General features: G+C 37.1%; 1 protein-coding gene across 5 annotated transcripts in view; it reads left to right on the top strand.

The window, feature by feature from the left end:
- TTC27 (tetratricopeptide repeat domain 27) overlaps positions 1–20,825 on the top strand; it is a 179,702-nt gene that overhangs the window by 143,097 nt on the left and 15,780 nt on the right. For all 5 annotated transcript variants that reach the window (XM_073214488.1, XM_073214494.1, XM_073214504.1 and 2 more), the window contains 2 exons: positions 5,000–5,052; positions 9,648–9,813. In XM_073214488.1, coding sequence (XP_073070589.1) covers positions 5,000–5,052; positions 9,648–9,813 — 219 coding nt within the window. The remainder of the gene's footprint in view (positions 1–4,999; positions 5,053–9,647; positions 9,814–20,825) is intronic.

Here is a 20,825-nt window from a genome sequence, read left to right as displayed (position 1 = left end):
ACTGCATTCTTCAACAAACTGAAACAAATAGTTCTAAAATTCATATGAAACCACAAAAGACCCCAAGTAGCCAAATCAATCCCAAGAAGAATAAAACTGGGGTGATTATGCTCCCCTACTTCAAGCTCTACTATAAAGTCACAGTAATCAAGACAATTTGGTACTGGCACAAGAACAGACCCATAGATCAATGGAATAGAATAGAGAGCCCAGATATAAACCCACACATATATGGCCAATTAATATGCAATAAAGGAGACATGGATATACAATTGGGAAATTATAGCCATTTCAACAGCTAGTGTTGGCAAAACTGGACAGCTACATGTAAGAGAATGAAACTGGATTGCTGTCTAACTCCATACACAAAAGTAAACTTGAAATGGATCAAAGACCTGAATGTAAGTCATGAAACCATAAAACTTTTAGAAGAAAACATATGCAAAATTCTCTTAGACATAAACATGAGCAACGTTTTCCTGAACACGTCTCCTGGGGCAAGGGAAACTAAAGCAAAGATGAACAAATGTGATTTCATTAAACGAAGAAGCTTCTGTACAGCAAAGGACACCCATCAGCAGAACAAGAAGGCTTCCTACAGTATGGGAGCATATATTTGTAAATGACATATCCAGTAAGAGGTTAACATCCAAAATATATAAAGACCTCACATGCCTCAACACCCAAAAAGCAAATAACCCAATTAAAAAATGGGCAGAGGATCTGAACAGACACTTCTTCAAAGAAGAAATTCATATGGCCAGCAGGTGCATGAAAAGATGCTCCACATTGCTAGTTATTTGGGAAATGCAAATTAAAACCACTATGAGATAACACCTCACACCAGTTAGGATGGCCAACATCAAAAAGACAAGGAACAAAAAGTGCTGGTGAAGATGTGGAGAAAGGGGAACCCTCCTATATAGCTGGTGGGAATGTAAATTAGTTCCATTATTGTGGAAAGCAATATGGAGGTCCCTCATAAAAATAAAAATAAAAATACCGTTTGACCCAGGAATTCCACTCCTAGAAATTTACACTAAGAATACAGGATCCCAGATTCAAAAAGACATATGCAGTTCATAGTGCGTGATCAAAACCGAAAGTTTCTGTGATGACTGCCCTTGTACTGTTCACCATGTAAGAACTTACTCACTATGTAAGAACTTGTTCACCATGTAAGAACTTGTTCGTTATGCTTCAGAAGATTGGAGACTGACGAAAATTAGGCTTGGGGTGGATTAATGATTGTGCATTGAGCATTGACTCCCCTATACAGAATTTTATTGTTGTTAACAACCATTTGATCAATAAATATGAGAGATGCCCTCTCAAAAAAAAAAAAGAAATACAGATGGCCAACAGACACATGAAAAGATGCTCCACATCGCTAATTATCAGAGAAATGCAAATTAAAACCACAGTGAGGTATCACCTCACACCAGTAAGGATGGCTGCCATCCAAAAGACAAACAACAACAAATGTTGGCGAGGCTGTGGAGAAAGGGGAACCCTCCTACACTGCTGGTGGGAATGTAAATTAGTTGAACCATTGTGGAAAGCAGTATGGAGGTTCCTCAGAATGCTCAAAACAGACTTACCATTTGACCCAGGAATTCCACTTCTAGGAATTTACCCTAAGAACACAGCATTCAAGTTTGAAAAAGACAGATGCACCCCTATGTTTATCACAGCACTATTTACAATAGCCAAGAACTGGAAGCAACCTAAGTGTCCATCAATAGATGAATGGATAAAGAAGATGTGGTACATACACACAATGGAATATTACTCAGCCATAAGAAGAAAACAGATCCTACCATTTGCAACAACATGGATGGAATTAGAGGGTATTATGCTCAGTGAAATAAGCCAAGCGGAGAAAGAGAAATACCAAATGATTTCACTCATCTGTGGAGTATAAGAACAAAGGAAAAACTGAAGGAACAAAACAGCAGCAGAATCACAGAACCCAAGAATGGACTAACAGATACCAAAGGGAAAGGGACTGGGGAGGATGTGTGGGTAGGGAGGGATAAGGGGGGGGGGAGAATAAAGGGGGTATTATGATTAGCATGCACAATGGGTGTGGTGGGAGAAAAGGGAGGGCTGTACAACACAGAGAAGACAGGTAGTGATTCTACAACATTTTCCTATGCTGATGGACAGTGACTGTAAAGGGGTTTGTGGGGGGGACCTGGTATAGGGGAGAGCCTAGTAAACAAATATTCTTCATATAATTGTAGATTAAAGATAAAAAAAGAAAGAAAAGGGGGATTTCTCCCTGATAGGATAAAAATAACTGTAAATCAACGATTAATGCATACTTTAAATATCCTTAATTTTGATCCTTTAAAGGGTGTCAGATGATCAGCTATGGAAGTACATTTTTCTGATATTCCTTTCTCTTAAAAAAAAAAAAAAACAGCAGTTCCTGTGTGGTGATCTCCAGTAGGTTCTTCACAATGATATAGGGGCATGTCAAGGTGTGGGCAAGGGGTTTGTTTGTGTTTATACAGAGGATCAAAGCCTAATTTGGCTACCCAGAAAACAAATTAAGATATGATATGAAGAAGAACTTCCAACATCAACATTCCCTGGAAGAGTCATTCCAGAAGATGATCATCAAAAAACTTCAACAAAGATCCTGGCGCTGTTGCAGTTGTAGCTGCATTCATCCCACCAGTTCCTGGACTTGCCATTGGAATGAAGAAGGAGATATCTAAGCTGGCCTGTGCATACAGTAAAACAACAAATTTGTCTGGATCTATACTGTCGGAACTTAACCAAGAATTAGGAGAAGTGCAAGTTGCAGCACTCCAAAATCTTGCGACTGCAGACTATCTACTGTTAAAAGAACATACGGGATGTGAACAGTTCCCAGGAATGTGTTGTTTTAAATTGTCTGATTTTTCTCAAACTATTCAAATTCAGTTAGACAATATCCATCATATCATTGATAAGTTTTCACAAATGCCTAGAATGCCTAACTGGTTTTCTTGGTTTCACTGGAGATGGCTGGTAATTGTAGGTCTGCTTTGGTTACGTAGCTGTATTCCTATTATGTTCATGTGTGTGCACAATTTAATTAGTAGTTTAAAACCTATACATGCTTATGTTACTCCACAAGAAGATATGTCAAAGAAATAATCAATCTTCCCATGTTTCCTTCCATCTGCTACTTTTATAGCTTTTCTTCTTCCTTCCTAATTACAAACCTTTAGTAGAATTCGTGCCTCATATCGAAATTACCGAGTATCATAATTCTTCCAAGTGGTAAAGATACCTCAAGACAAATACTGGGCATAAAAGCCACAGGGCATAAATCTGCAAAGAAGTAAAAAGCTAACCTTTTCAAACAATATTGCTTCTCTCTCACTTACCAACTTTACATTTCCCTGTATGGCCCCGGAAGATGACTGGTTAGCCAGAGATGGGTAAGATTCCTCAAGGGAGGAACAACCTAAGACAGGCACAGTTGCAGGGGGGCCATCAGGTGAGAAATTGGGGATCAACAGAGGTGAGGCTTAGAACCTCACCCCCCCTGTTTTGAGAGAAATCTGCATCCGTGGATGTTTTGTTGCCCTTGTCTAGCTTGGATTAATACTTAGTCTATAGGCACACACCTGATCATCTTTATTTGCCCTCTTACAGTACTAAACTATGTTTTCTACCTTTATCTTGCATCTACCTACCACTTCAGCATTTTATTAAAAAATAATAATAAGGGAGAAATATGGGATTCACATATAAATCAAGTATAAAAATCAAACAAATATTCATGTTTGACCTGATTGTTTATAGTTCATAATGCGTGATCAAAACCAAAAGTTTCTGTGATGACTGCCCTTGCACTGTTCACCATGTAAGAACTTATTCACTATGTAAGAATTTGTTCACCATGTAAGAACTTGTTCGTTATGCTTCAGAAGATTGGAGACTGTTGAGAATTAGGCTTGGGGTTGATTAATGATTGTGCATTGAGTCCCCTATACAGAATTTCATTGTTGTTAACAACCATCTGATCAATAAATATGAGAGATGCCCTCTCAAAAAAAAAAAAAAAGACATATGCACCCCTATGTTTATCACAGCACTGTTTACAATAGCCAAGATATGGAAGCAACCTCAGTGTCCATTAGTAGATGAATGGATAAAGAAAAGGTGATACATATACATAACAGAATATTATTCAGCCGTAAGAAGAAAACAAATCCTACCATTTGCAACAACATGGATGGAGCTAGAGGGTATTATGTTCAGTAAAATAAGCCAAGCAGAGAAAGACAAGTACTAAATGATTTTACTCATTTGTGGAATATAACACCAAAGCAAAACTGAAGGAACAAAACAGCAGCAGACTCAGATTCCAAGAAGGGACTAGCGGTTACCAAAGGGAAAGGGGGTGGGGATGGCATGCAGGGACAGAGGGAGAGGGAGATTAAGGGGTATTATGAATAGTACACAAAAGTGGGGGCTATCAGGGAAGGTCATATAGCACAGAGAAGACATGTAGTGACTCTATAGCATCTTACTTCGCTGATGGACAGTGACTGCAATGGGTATGTGGGGGGAACTTGATAATGTGTGTGAATGTAGTAGCCACAATGTTGCTCATGGGAAACCTTCATAAGATTGTGTATCAATGATACCTTAATAAAAAAAAATTGTGAAGAGAATAGGTGTCATGTTAGATGTTCTTATCATAATTAAGAAAAAGGATAGAAAGCAAAAATAATGTAATTTTTAAATTATTTTATGTTAAAAATTAAATTTATTTTCCTTCTTTTTTTGCCTTTTATTATTTTCCTGACATTTTGTGACTTTTTATTCTAAATCATAGAAGTTGTTTAATTTTCTCATAACACCTTTAAACATGCTTTATTAAAAATGAACATTATAAAGAGCACATCTTGAATTAGTATTATATATTTTTGGTTGTAGCAATTCTTTTGCCTAAATGAGAATAGTCTATAACTGCGTTCTCTTATCATTTCAGAATGCTGAAGCTTGGAACAATTTATCTACTTCCTATATCAGATTAAAACAAAAGTAAGTACATCAGACTAATGTGAAGAATTTTGCTTTCAAAAACATGAGATTTTCTTCAACTGCACACTGAAACATTGTGCCTTATTCTTTATCTTTTTCCTTTACCTAGTCATATCTTTAAGTTAGAATTGCTTAGTAGAGCCATTTGAATTCAGAATGTAGTTTATTGAAAACATTTAGCATGTAATTGAATGAGAAATATTTTTTGAAATCCTTATTTGATACTGAAGTTTTGCATCCTTGTTCATTACATGATAATCGCAAGTATGCCTGTTGGTCAATTCAACTGATAAATTCTTACTGATTGATTGCAGTGTGCTAGGTATTATTGAGAAATATAAATGTGAACTAACGTTTTCAAGGAGCATAAGCTTAAAAATAAAATGTTATACCTTGTAATTTAAAAAACTGATTAACTGTGTAAATGGTATGTGGTAAATATCAAATGAGAAGTACAAAGAATAAGAACGGGTGATATTTGTAGAACACTTACTCTGTACCAGATGCTAGTGTAGTGTAGTCCTGTGAGGATCTCACCAGAGCCAAGTTGTATGATCCTGGTTCAGAGATACTTCTGAGGAAATATTGGATTCAAGCTAAAATTTGAAAAGCAGATAGAGGGAACACAGGAGAACCTTTCAGGCATGGGGAATGTGACCAAATGAAGTGACAGGAATGAATGCAGCACTTTAGGAGATAGGAAGTACAATAGTCCAGCTCTAGACTATAGTGGACCTTCAGGAGAGAGATGGCTGGAGAGGTCGTCTGGGGAAAATCACAGCATGTTCTGATAATCTGACTGACAAGTTGAGACTATCCTGTTGGCAACAGGGGCCAGAGATCTCAGTGGGGGTAGTTTTATAAAAGAAACTTTTTAGGAAGATTTATCTGATGGCAGTGTGTGAGACAGACTAGAGAGGAAAGGGGGCGCTGGGAAAGCAGTTAGCAGACAGCTGTCGTGACAATCCAGGAGGACAGACCTAGACTGGAAAAAAAGGGGGGCAGACTCCAGTTTATAAAAGGGACAACCAGTGGGGCTTACTGACTGGCTACAGAAAACGAAGGAAAGGGAAGAGGCAAGGATTGCTGTTGCCAGAGTTTTAATAGATGAGTTAAAGGGTGGATACATTTCCATTCTTATTCGGGCTTATTTTCAAATTTATTTTTTCTTTGTGGATTCACAAGATATTTATTAAGGTATCATTAAATCCACATTACATTGAGATCATGAAAAGTTTCTGCTGCTCTTGGATGACAGTCTAAATAAATAAAGTACCACGTGTTTTGCTATCTTCAGAAAATAATATTATGTTCTTGATTGCAACTGATTGTGTTAAAACTCACTAGAGACTCTTTCAATTGAAAGCAAGGGTCTGGGGAAATCCCTGGCATTGCTGTTGAATGATCCCAGCGGGTTTTCCTAGTAACTCTGATAATTCTGTATATATAGAGGCTCTTGGTCCTCTATCTTGTCTTGCCGCCCATGAATCCTGAGGATCCTGCTTTCTCAGCTAGGGGTTCTTGCACATTGTTCCTCACCTTCTTTCTGATACTTTTCTTCTCTTCCTGCAGCTCCATGAATGGGTTTTAGGGTAAAAGAGGGGTTGTAAGACCAGAGGTAAATCACTCCTTTACTTTTGTCTTTTTACTCTTTCCTTTCTTTGTTGCTGCTCCAGACCTAACTAATTTTTGACCCATGGATTGTCACTTCAGGGGTAATTATTACTACCTATTATTACCAAAAGAATCATATCCATATCTTAAAGCATCCCTTTAATGGTCTATCCCTTTGCTATCATAAGGCTCTTCACCAACGTGCTCTTCTTTCCTCTGGTTCCCCTAGGCAGCATGTCCCTATCAATCCCTTGGGAAAATTTCCATCTTCCTATGTACTTTGGACAGTGCAGGATCACTACCATTGTGGATTGATAGGTCAGTCCTGAATTGAAGTTCCTTATAAAGAAGCCATAAATAACTAAAAAGAATTCATTGCAAAAATTTTGAGGCCAGAAAATTGTGATTAGAAAATGGAAGGAAGTGTCAAAAAAGGATAATCTTCCTGGTGTGGACTCCTGTTTGTTGAGGAGTTCTCCAGTAAGATAACTTACACACCCTCCCCTGTGTGAATGGGAGAACTGGAGAGTCTCAGTCTACCACTGTTGAAGGCTGTTGCTATTACCTGGAAGGTGGGTGCAGGGGGTGGAGTAGGAACAGGAAAAAAGAAGAAAAAAATTTATGGCTGAATTTGAAGAAGTTTTTGAGCAAGGGTACTTTCATTTTTAACTGTAAGGATGTTGGGTCAAGGAATAAATTAATCACTACATCCCATAACAACGATTAGGTAAATTGTTTAATGTAGAGAATAAATAATTAAACTGCAGTGAATTAGCTATTAGTGAAAAGACTAAAAGGACTTAATTGTAATGAAGTTATTTGTATCAGTACCATAGGTATATGAGAGGTAGATTAAATGATTTGAATGTTAAATATTTGTGGGGAAAGTCACTGATAATATAGGCATGCTTCTTTTCAAATGCTTCAGGAAGTGACTCTCAGAGTAATGGCCTAGGATGGCCAGAGAATCCTCATCATCCCCTCCAATACTTTCCTTGAAGTGGGCAAGGAGGAGGGGCCTTGTTGAAACATTGAAGCTCAGCAGAGAAAAGAGAAGTGGAGTTTGTTGTCTTAAACTCAAAATGGGTATTGGAAAGGGAGATCTATACCATACGTCTGAAAGAGGTTATTGTAATCGCCCAGGAAAATATTTATGGGCTGTAGAGGAGGTATAATCTTTGTCCAGTCAGGGAAGTAAAGCATAAACATTTTTTTTGTTTGCTGAGATGTTTAATAGGTCTTAACATAGGTGGCATGAAATTCTGTTGATTTCCTTGTCCATATCAAGTTTTTAATCTTTTTCTCTTTTCTGAAGTGGTTTCTTTAAGACGCAAGGATTCCTTGATGGTTTGGTAAACCTTTTCTGTAAAACTACCTAGCCTTGTTCTAATTTTTGTTGATTTATTTGGTTTCCTGGTTCTTGAGCTCATTTGTGTAATTTGTTCATAGCATACTCATAGGACTTTTCTTAATTACTTGTTTGTGCTATTTTTTTTGGCATTCTAAGTGAAATTTGGTCAGACATCTGTCTGTTTCATTAGGTTTCTTTTTCTTTTTTCCCAAAGAGCCAGCTTTTGGTTTAGTTGATTATTTCTGTTCTTTACATTTTATTTCTTACCTGTATTATCTTCTTTCTTAAGTTTATTTGGTGTTCTTCTGCCATATTAAGTTGAATATTTTAACTAATTTACTTTCCATCTTTCCTATCTTGTACTAAATGCATATAAGATCATACATTTCCCTCTGACTGCTTCTTCAGCTATGTCCTGCAGATGGTGATATATATATTACTTTAAGTTCTGAATACTTTGCACTTCCTCATAGGAGTCTCTTGCCCCACAACTGTGGGTTCCTTTTCTTGTAGGATTGCATTTTTAAGTTTCCAGGCATATATGTTTTTTAAAATGTCTATTTACTGTTGATTTCTTATTTGATTGCAGAGAATATGGCCTATACACTTTTAGTTTTACTTTTTTAAACACAAATAGCTGGTAATCATTTTTGTTTTTTCAATATTTACTAACATATTTAATCAATTTTAGTACTTACCATTGATCATTTTTTGTATCCCTTCCCTTCTGTTTGAATTCCCTTTTATTTTTGCAAGAGTAGGAGTCTTAATAGTTATTGTATGTTAGGGTCAATAGGTGATAAATTTTCTTAGTCTTTGCACATACGAAAATGTTTGATTCTGTATACTCTTGAGTAATAAATTAAACTGGTGATACAATTTTAGACAGTTATTTTTACTCAACACTTTAAAGGTAGGGTTCTATTGTCTTCTACCATCTTTTGTTGTTAATGAAATATCTACTGTTATCTGTCATTCTTTTGTAGGTTTTAGGATTATGTTCTGCAATTTCACACAGTATGTCTAGGTGCTGGTTTATCTTTATTTGCAATGAATGGTACCCAAAATATATTTCCAATCATAGAATTTAGATCTTTGTTCAGTTCTAGAAAATGCTCAGCTATTATCTTTTCAAATGTAGTGTCCTGCCAGTTTCTGCATTTATTTACTCTGAAATGTCTATTAATGTGTGTTTGGACCTTACCTCTCATTCTTTCCTGTATCACTCTTTTAATTTTTAATGTGAATTCTGAGTAAATGTCTCACCATTTTTCATTTCTTCAGTTTTCTCTTTGACTGTGGGCAGTCTAGTTTTTAACACCTGTTGAGGTTTTTTGTTTACTTATTTTAACGTCTCTTTCAATTAACAGAATTTCCAGTTGGTTTTTATTTGCCTTTCCCTGCCCTTGTTTCATTTCTACCTGTTTTTGCTTTGCAATTTTCTGCTCCTTTTAAAGTTTTTAAAATTTTAGGGGGAAATTTGAGGTGGCTTTCGTATTTTGGGGCCTCTAATTCTGTTTATTAACATGAATGATTAAAGACTGATAGAAAGTCCATATTGGCATTTTACACATTTAACTATGGTTTATTTAGCTATGGTTTATTCTCTTTAAAATTTGACCTTTAATAGAGCAAAAGCTTTTAGAACTTTACAAGAAGCCCTCAAGTGCAACTATGAACACTGGCAGATCTGGGAAAACTATATTCTCACTAGCACAGATGTTGGGGAATTTTCAGAAGCCATTAAAGCTTATCATCGGCTCTTGGACTTACGAGAAAAATACAAAGATGTTCAGGTAAGATATTAATATTTTGTTATTTCAGTTTGTGTTTCATACATATTAATGTTTGATTATATGATTGTGATAATAGCTAAATACATATTTGGTCTTCATCCTCCTGTCTGGCACTGAGCTCCAAAAATCCTTGGAATTTCCTAAGTAACTGAGAACAATAAAGGTGTCTTTTGTTGTGTTAATGAGGTAACTTTTAGAAAGCAACTAAAGATTTGGGCTGATTGCCAGGGTAGCCAAATCCATGACCAGAGGTTTGGAACTTTCATTCTCCTTCCTGTTGCCTCCCTCCTGCCGGGGAGAGGGGCTGGAGATTGGCCAATGATTTAATCATTCCTGTGCAAAGAAGCCTCCATAAAAACCCAAAAGGAGAGGGTCTGAAGAGCTTCCTGGTTGGCACTGTGGGGAAAATGGTGTGGGGTCCTTAACCTGTGGGATCTGATGCTATCTCCAGGTAAACAGTGCCAGAATTGAGTTAGTGGTATGGGGAACTCGCCTACTCCCCCATCATACACACATCACAGAATTGGTGACCAAATCATTTGAATGATATAAATTGTTTCCTTGACTGTATACAGGAAAACTTTGTTAAACAAATGTAATATAATATATAAAAAGAGTGTTTTTTTTCCTCTAGGCAGATCTTCTTAGTTAACATATTATTTTGGCATTCCAATGTCAAATATATTTGTGCAGTCATAGACTGTAGTTGTTAAAAGCTGATATGACTTACATATATATAGTCAGTTTGAAGAACTAAGTAGAATGCTATTTGTGTTATTTATTATTTTGGTTTTCTTAATGTAAAAGCTGGAGTAAATCCCATAGTCATTTATTCATTGATTTAACAAGCATTTATCGAATGCTTTCAGATGGTTTGAACAATATAGAATTGAAGACTGACATTTTCTTTGCAATGTTTCATGAGAATGTCCTTTCTTTGGTGAGAGGAGTCAGAACTGGTTGATTCCAAAAACTATCCTTTCAGAAAATATGAGGACTGAAAGGCACTATGTCCGCCATCCAATAGGATGAAATTAACAAGACCCTGCGGCTTAATGGTAGTTGAAGACGGTGTACAAAGACAGGGCTATGCAGGAGCCTGTGGGTTACAGAGTCAGGGGTGTGAAAATGTAGCGCTTTATTTGCATGAATCAACATATGATATTGAAATGATGGAGTTGGAATTATGAATTTATTAGATGTTATTACAAATAACATCTGATATGTGACAGTACCTCACTACTTTTATGACTTACCTGTACTGTAGTTTAAATTTACCTTTTCTGGGCCCTGTGTTAGAGGCCCAGCCCTTGGTGTATATGCATGGTCTTGCAAGCCCAGCCACATAATTATCCAAGCTATTTTAAGGTTCAGGTTCTAGGCCATTCATTTGAGAGATCTGTTGGCTTCAAGTAGAACCATATACCTCCTTGCAGGAGTGATGTTGACATCCTGGATTACTTTCTGTTCTTACTTTTTTTGACCTCTCTAAATATCACACGTTGACTATCCATTAGAGAAACAAGGAACTTGAATTTTATAGCACAAAGATCAGTTAAAAGATGAATGGAAGCATAGCATAGTTTTAGATCCTGAGAGGATAGGAGCCCCAGCAAATCTATTCGCACAGTCCCAGGCGGTCTTGTATGTGTCCTGTGCACAGAGCTGAAGTGCTCCATTGAGGCAGTTCTTTGTCTTCCTCACTTAGCCTCTTGGCAAAGGTACTGATGCAGCTCTGAACAGATCTCAATGTGTTGCCAAACCCCTGAAGATGGGGCTGAGATCCAAAGTGCTGATCTCTTGTTTACTTCAACTGTAATTTTTAAAAAGATGGTTCTTTACTAGAAAGCAATCTGAATCCTGTTCCTAAAATCTGAGGAAGAATGTAAATAATTTACATTGGTAGTCTATTCCATTTTATATTTAAAACACTACTGTTTTTCTTTTCACATTTAAAAAAGTGTTCATGGAATGCTGAAATCCAATACCTCCATTTAGAATACATCACTGCTTGCTTAATTCCAGCCTTTTTTTAGAATTACAAACTGTCAGAGCAAGAAGAGACCCGAAAGGAGTCCCGCAGCTGGGCTGAATCAGCTGCACACCGATCAGAAAAGAGTGGGATGCTCCCCTCCTGCCCGACAGGACTAGAGGGGGCGGTTCTCCAAGCTGCCAGTCTGCACCCTGTCCTGTGTTGCTGCTGCTGGTGGTGTCTCCCTGAGTTGTCTTAGAATTGGCTTCCTTGGTCAGTCTGATCCCATTAATCTTCTATCATGTGTCTCTGATTTCTAAGTGACTGTTCTTTCTGATGAGAGTGGGATTGCCCCTCCAGGTTATATAAACTCACAGTAATCCTTCATATCTGCTAAGGATTAGTCATAGTTGGCTAACTAGACTGGCTTTTTGGATTTTCCCAAGAAAATCCTCATCATTCTGTGTTTGGAAACCATAGAATTTAGATTTATATAAGGAGCCCAAATGACTAGGCCTAGGCCCCCTCCTTGCATAGGAGAGGGACTTGTGTGGGTTATGGTATATAAGCATCAGAAGGACGGCACTTTTCTATTTTCTCTCTCATTTTTTTTCTCCTTTGCTGTCTCATGCATATAAAGTAAGTCAAAGTGGGACACGGTGAAGTAATAACTAACATTTATCAAGGGCTTGCTGTGTGCCAGACACTATTCTAAGCACTTGACATGTATTAACTCAATAATTCTCACCATAGCTCTGCAGGATAGACTTGTACTATCATAAGGTATGTTGGACTCTGGAAATTCCCCCCCCCACCTTTTTTCTGATATATTGGTTTTCTAGTGTACAAAATAGTGATTGAACAATTATATACATTACTAAGTGCTCACCACAATAAGTGTAGTTGCCATCTGTCAGCATACAAAGATATAATATTATTGACTGTATTTCCTATGCTGTATAATATATTGGTAGTCACACCGATAGATGCCAAGGAGATAACTCTAGCAAAAATAACCTGAGTCTAGTTAGTCAGTTCTAAGATAAACTGTCAGTTGTTGATTTGGCATGTTGTATACCAAATCAAATAAATTGGAATTGTAAGAATACATGATTAGAAATCTTTCAGGAGCTCTCCCTAAGAAACAATAGAGACTCAAATAATGATTTCTATACAGGGAAATTCTGGGCAATTCTCAGTCAATCCAATTCATTTTCAAGTAAAAATGTATTTTTCTTAAGATGTTAATGAAGAACTAAAAAGGAAGTAAAGCTTTATAATGTAAACAGTGATCCTATAGCATAGGATTACTTTTTTTTTTTTTAGTTTATGAAGACTCAGTTTTTTTTTTGAACGCATGAAGATGCATTTTGAGCATTTTTTAGACAAGGAAAAAATGTCTTAAAAGAACAACAAAACTCCCAACATGAATTGAGATGCTTTTATTTAACTTTCATCTCAAGTAGATTTTTCAAACATATTTTGGTGGTCATAGTCATAGGTTCTCATGCCTTGCAGCAAATCTAATCATAAGGAATTTTTACCCATAACAAAATTATGTTCTGCTTCCCACTTAAAATTCTCTAATCCTGTACCTGTTTTAGCACAGTATTTAACTGATAACATTCTGAACTTAAGTAAAAATTATATTGTTTCCTGGAGAAAATTATTGGAATTTAGTTTAAATTTACGGCCAGCTAATATGTTAACCTTTTTTCCTCTGATTTTTCCTATGTTCATCAAATTCAGAATATGAAACAAGTATCCTTATATATAATAGCATTTCATCTGAGCATGAATATTTTGATGAATTTGAAATTAGTTTCTCTAAAAGTTCAGTGTTTTTAGAAATAAGGGCAGCACTTGGATTCTTGAGACTTCCTTCCCTCGTGCACTGCCTCATGTGCAGTAGTGCCAGGAACAGTCCCGGTTATGAGAAATACTGCTTATAAGCAGGTACTTTGAGAAACATACAGTGCTAAGATGTCAGATGTAATGGCCTCTAGCTAATTTTTACATTTGAATTTAGGGAAATACTGAGAACATAACTAGATAACCAATGACCAGTTACTAGTGACTCGCTCAGGTCAAATCATCATCTTAAACACCTTATACTAGAGAACTTTCAGGTATTCAGATGGAGAAATCGCCACAATGAGATAATGTGTACGTTTGTACTAGGAAGTGTTAATAGCTTTCCTTAGAAGTTTTCATAGAGTGCTGATGGCAATGTTTAGTTTCTGGCAGGTGTGGTTAGAATCACTCCATAGTGGTTAAATCATCACTGAAGGAAAGTCTTCATAGCTAGTGATGTGTTTAGTCATATTTACATTCATGGCATACTTCTGTCTGTCACCCTGCTTTATTACAAGTAGTCAGCATGGACTGAGACAATCGATAAATTGTCTGAAATATTTTATCTATTCTTCCTATTTCTTTATAGTGATTATTGTTATTTTAACTTTTTTCTATTATATATGTATATAAATTCATACTCATTTTAATACTGACAAGATAAATTAGCTACAAATTATTCTGTACTTTTCACTATTTTAATAAGAGAATGAGTGGGTACACTACATTTATCATTTTCTCCCCTTTCTTTCTATGTTCTTATTTTGACTAATGCACAGATGAATAGAACTCTGAAATTCTTTCATATCAGAGTACACATCTATATTCATTTCTGGATTGTATATATTTTTACTTACCATAAAATAAATTTTCATGTTTCTGCATAATTACTCCCTGTTTGATTTTCCAGTTTTCAAGTATTATAAATAATGTCATTTATATCCTTGTAGATAAATTATTGTGTGTATCCATGCTTCTTTCCTCAAGGTAAATTCTAATGTTGATTTGTTGGTTTCTGCCTTTTTTGTCTTCTTTTTCTCTTCCGCTGTCCCCTCCTCCTTTTCCTTCATCTTCTTTGATAACTTGGGCAATCATTTTGGGAAAACAACTTAAGTTGCATTATTACACCCCATTTGCTATTTGTAAATGGAAAAGGAAGGGAAAGAGATTAACGTATATTGGATGCTTGTTATGTTTCTGGCACTTGACATGGATTATCTTGTACAGGGCATATGATATTTGAGGTGGATACTAAATATTCCTCATTTTACAGTGGATGAATATGAGACCCAGGATGGTATGTAACTTGACTAGTCCTATAGCTGGTAGGACCAAAGATAGTAATCACATGTAGGCATGCCTTTTTTTTTTAATCGAAGTATCATTGATATACAATCTTATATTGGTTTCAAGTATACAGCACAGTGGTTCAGCAGTTACCCATATTATTAAATCCCCACCCCCACTAATGCAGTTACTCTCTGTCAACATAGGAAGATGTTACCAACTCATTGGCTGTATTCTCCTTGCTGTACTACCATCCCCATGACCTCACCGTCCCTAGCCACCCACCCCAACTCCTCCCTAGCCAGCCACTCCCACCCATCCCCATGGTAACCACCGTCACTTCTCAGTGTCTGTGAATCTACTGCTGTTTTGTTCATTATGTTTTGTTTAGTTTTTGTATTCTACAAATAAGTGAAATCATATGGTATTTGTCTTTTTCCACTTGGCTTATTTCAGTTAGTATAATACCCTCTAGCTCCATCCCTGTTGTTGCAAATGGCAGGATTTGTTTTCTTTTCTTTTTTTAATGTCTTAATACTATTCCATTGTGTATATATGCCACATCATCTTTATCCATTCATTTATTGATGGAAACATAGCTTGGCTATTATAAATAATGTGGCAATAAACATAGGGTTGCATATGTTTTCGAATCAGGGTATTTGCTTTCTTTGGGTAAATTCCTTAAAGTGGAATTACTGGGTCATATGGTATTTCTATTTTTAGTGTTTTGAGGAACCCCCATACTGCTTTCCACAGTGGCTGGACCAGTTTACATTCCCACCAACAGTGTAGGTTCCCTTTTTCCACATCCTCACTTGTTATTTCTTGTCTTTTGCATAGTGGCTGTTTTAACTGGTATGAGGGGATATCTTGTTGTGGTTTTGATTTGCATTTCCCTGATGATTAGCAATGTGGAATATCTTTTCATGTGTCTGTTGACCACTTGTATTTCTTCTTTGGAAAAATGTCTGTTCAAGTCTTCCACCCATTTTTTGGTCAGGTTATTTGTTTTTTTTGGTGTTGAGGCATATGAATTCTTTATGTATTTTTGATGTTAACCTTTTATCAGATAAATTGTTTATAAATATGTTCTCCAGTACTGTAGGTTGTCTTTCTGTTCTGCTGATGGTGTACAGCAGCTTTTTAGTTTGATGTAATCCCACTTGTTAATTTTTAATTTTGTTTCCCTTGCCCAGGGAGCTTGTTTTTTTTTCTCTTTGTGTTGTGCCTTGAAGTCTGTGGGAAGATTTATGTTTAAAAAACATATTTCCACATTATATTAATGTATATATGAAGTATATATAACAAAGTTTTTAAAAATTGGGGTATAGTTTACATACATTAAAATTCACAGATCTTAAGTGCTTGTTTGATATGTTTTGATCATTATGTGTTCTTATATAACCACCACCCAAAACAGACATGGAACATTTTCCTCACCGCAGAAGGTTCCCTTATGTAGTCAGTTGAAGCACCACCCTTTCCCCTCCAACCAGGCAACTACTTTCTGATTATTGTCACCACAGTTCAGTTTTGCTTTTTCTTAAATGTAATGTAAATAGAATCATACAATATGTATTCTTTTATATTGATGTTGTTCTATGTGTGCATTTCCAATTTGTGTTTTCTTTGGAGAAGGGGGTCAAATGGAGCCGATATGCAGTAGGGCAGGTTGCCAGCCAAATTGAAGTGCTGGAACAAGTGGTGGCTGTGTATCACCTGACAGAAAAGAGGGGAGGAAATAAGTATATTTTATACAAATTGTATCTTTGTAAAATAGGTATTATTTGTATTTGACTGCTGAGGTAGCTGAGGGTCAGCAAAGTGAACTGATAAGGATGATGTTTTATAGCTGACAAGTAGTAAAGCCAAGATTCAAAGTCTAAAGTCTGGCCTGTTTAACGTAAAGCCTGTCTTGCCTTTTCCACACCTAAAAAAACTTTTTAAAATTAATTAATTTACTTTGTTGAAGGAATAAAAAAGAAAATATTGAACTGCCTACTTCTCTGTAATAAGTGAGGTTTGGGGAAGCCAAGGGTCAAGGTTATCAGACCAGGAAACAGAACAAGTTCTTCAGAGAGTTCCAAGTAGAGCAGGGGGTTAGCCAAGCTGGACATGGCTTCATTCCTGGCTTGGCGCCCTCCTGGAACTTTCTGTAGCTGGACTTAAGGCAATCCTATTCCTTCCTGCTGTGGAGATCTCCAGGATTCAAAGGGCCAGTACCTTGTGATTTCAGCCAAGACTTTGGTGAGACTTGGCCAAGAACTTCAAGGTTAGTACTGGGGAAGAGAAGAGTTTTACTTTTCTCTTTGTGGAGATTCTTCAGCATTTATATTAGAATTGCCACACCTCCTGTGAGAAAAACATCAACTCTCTTCAGGGCTAGTAATGGTTCCCCACAGTCATTCTCTGGTTGCTGTGTCCCCCATGCATGGTCCATGATGGAGGTGAGGAACAGGCTCAGGATAGAGAATGAGGCTAAAGTTTTCTATAGCCTGGAGATGTGGATAAGGGATGAGGAGGTAATTACATGGAATTAGTGACACGGCATTGGTTTGGGTAGGATGTGAGGGACTATAGGGCTGCTAATACCTATTAAAATGAAGTCTCCCTAAGCATCCAGCCTTAAGAAATATACTCAGGTTATTTTATTATATACCAAATGAGTTCCAAAAGGACTAAATATATGCAAAATATTTTTTCATCTCATAGCAAAATTGGGAATAGAAATGGATACTCCCCAAATATTCTGATATTTGAAGCAATAAAAGGAAACTTGAAGGAATGTTTATGACCACATTAAATAAATCCATGACAAAATATTTGTAAATATTTTTTAAAAGGAAAGATGAAAAGTTAATAATATGCTAATTATATAGTTAACATTTGCTACAGGAATGAAATGTAACAGAATAGAGGATTCAGAAACAGATTCAATTAAGTATGAGAATTGAGTCCATAATAGGGATGGCATTTTAAATTTGTGGGATAAAATGGAATAGTCAGTGTAAGTCATGAAACCATAAATCTCTTAGAAAAAAACATAGGCAAAAATCTCTTAGACATAAACATGAGTGACCTCTTCTTGAACATATCTCCCTGGGCAAGGGAAACAAAAGCAAAAATGAACAAAAGGGACTATATTAAGCTGAAAAGGACACCATCAATAGAACAAAAAGGTATCCTACAGTATGGGAGAATATATTCATAAATGACAGATCCGATAAAGGCTTGACATCCAAAATATATAAAGAGTTCATACACCTCAACAAACAAAAAGCAAATAATCCAATTAAAAAATGGGCAGAGGAGCTGAATAGACAGTTCTCTAAAGAAGAAATTCAGATGGCCAACAGACACATGAAAAGATGCTCCACATCACTTGTCATCAGAGAAATGCAAATTAAAACCACAATGAGATATCATCTCACACCAGTAAGGATGGCTACCATCCAAAAGACAAACAACAACAAATGTTGGCGAGGTTGTGGAGAAAGGAGAACCCTCCTACACTGCTGGTGGGAATGTAAATTAGTTCAACCACTGTGGAAAGCGGTATGGAGGTTCCTCAAAATGCTCAAAACAGACATACCATTTGACCCAGGAATTCCACTTCTAGGAATTTACCACAAGAATGCAGCACTCCAGTTTGAAGAAGACAGATGCACCCCTATGTTTATCGCTGCACTATTTACAATAGCCAAGATATGGAGGCAACCTAAATGTCCATCAGTAGATGAATGGATAAAGAAGATGTGGTACATATACACAATGGAATATTACTCAGCTATAAGAAAAAAACAGATCCTACCATTTGCAACAACATGGATGGAGCTAGAGGGTATTATGCTCAGTGAAATAAGCCAGGCGGAGAAAGACAAGTACCAAATGATTTCACTCATATGTGGAGTATAACACTCATATGTGGAGTATAAGAACAATAGAAAACTGAGGGAACAAAACAGCAGCAGAAGCACAGAACCCAAGAATGGACTAACAGTTACCAAAGGGAAAGGGACTGGGGAGGACGGGTGGGAAGGGAGGGATAAGGGCGGGAAAAAAGAAAGGGGGCATTACGATTAGCATGTATAGTGCGTGGGTGGCATGGGGAGGGCTGTGCAACACAGAGAAGACAAATAGTGATTTTACAGCATCTTACTACATTGATGGACAGTGACTGTGAAGAGATATGTGGGGGGAACTTGGTGAAGGGGGGAACCTAGTAAACATAATGTTCTTCATGTAATTGTAGATTAATGATACCAAAATAAAAAAAAAATGAAATAGTCAATATGTGTTAGAATAGTTGGCCAAGGATTTGGGTCCCAAAACTCATGCTCTTCTTCATTAACCAAAATAAATTCAAATGGATACAATACTTAAATTGAAATGCCTCAAGAAGCAGGATTATGTAGTAACGTAGATTCTGGAGCTGGACAGCCTGGCATACAGCCTACCTCTGCCACTAGCTATGTGACCTTGGGCAAGTTAATCAATTTGTGCGTCTCTTTCTTGAAATGGGGATGATAATAGTTCCTGCCTCACAGGATAGTTGTGAAGATTAGATGTGTTAATCTATGCAAAGGGCTTGGAAAAATGCCTGGGACGTACAAGTGCCATTAAAATAACTGCTGTTGCCACCATCATCACCACTGGAGAGAAGAGCCATGAAAGCTCCACAAGGCAGTATGGTGAATGTCTTTATAAGCCTGAGGGCAGAAAATACATTTTTATTCATGACACAAAAACTATACTCCATTAAGAAAAAGTTTGAGAGATTTGATTTTTAAAACGTGTACACATGGGAAAAGTATGACTTCTGAGCAGGGCGCTGGAGGCCACCATCCTTAGTAGGGTAGGCCGTGAGGGCAGCTGGTCATTCAGCGCCTCCCAAACTGAAACTGGAGGATGAGTAGGAGAAGCCCGCTAAGTGTCCTGGGGAGAGTTTGTCTCAGTGTTTTCAGTGTTGTCTTGTTCTGTCTACTTCAGACTGTTGGACTAGTTTCCTGGGCTGTACAAACCACTATGAACCTGTGTCTGCAAACAACAGGCATTTATTCTCTCCATTCAGTTCTGGAGGCTTGAAGCCTGAAATCAAGGCATTGGCTGGGCCACACTCTCTCTGAAGGCTCTAGGGAAGAATCCTCCTCAACCTTCTGGAGACCCCTGATGTTCCTTGGCTTGTGGCAGCATAACTCCAGTCTCTCCCTCTTCACTTACTCCTTCACTTCCTTCTCTGTGTGTCCCTCTTCTTAGAAGGACATTGATTAGTCATTGGATTTAGGACTCACCCTGAGCTAGTATAACCTCATCTTAACTATATCTGCAGAGACCTTATTTCTGAAATAAGGTCATATTCTGAGGTTCTGTTTGGATATAAATGGTGGGGTTGGGGGTGCAATATTTGACCCACCATAACTGGCATGCTCCTTTTCAGGGAGAAAGCAGTGGCTTTGAAGATAGCAGAGTTGGTAAAGGTGGGGAAGAGGATTCAACACACATTTCATTGGTAGCTACAGTGGTAGCAGAGGTGACATGCATAGAGGTGCCCCAGGGACGGCCAGAGACCTTAGTCATATGAAGGTCTTGCCTTTACCACATACCACCAAAGGTTTGAACATCTGGAAGTGACAGAGAGATACTAAGAATAGGGAGGGAATGGATAGAAAACTAATAAAGCTTTTCAAAGAGAGACACTTACCTACTCATATACACTATTAAGAGATAAGACTGGATTCCAGGCCATGATAGACAAATGAGGATTTCTAAGAAGGATCTATTATTATGGTTCAGATTGTGATATTACCTGAAATACTATGAAAAAATTTGTATATGTGAATACATACATATTCTGGGAAGCAGGCTTAAAATTCATTAGATCCACATGGGTGTCCAG

Source organism: Manis javanica, chromosome 1, assembly GCF_040802235.1.
Source record: "Manis javanica isolate MJ-LG chromosome 1, MJ_LKY, whole genome shotgun sequence".
In the NCBI taxonomy this organism is placed as follows: domain Eukaryota; kingdom Metazoa; phylum Chordata; class Mammalia; order Pholidota; family Manidae; genus Manis; species Manis javanica.
The sequence above is the reverse complement of the archived record's forward strand: the minus strand, read 5'-3'. Positions and strand labels throughout refer to the sequence as shown.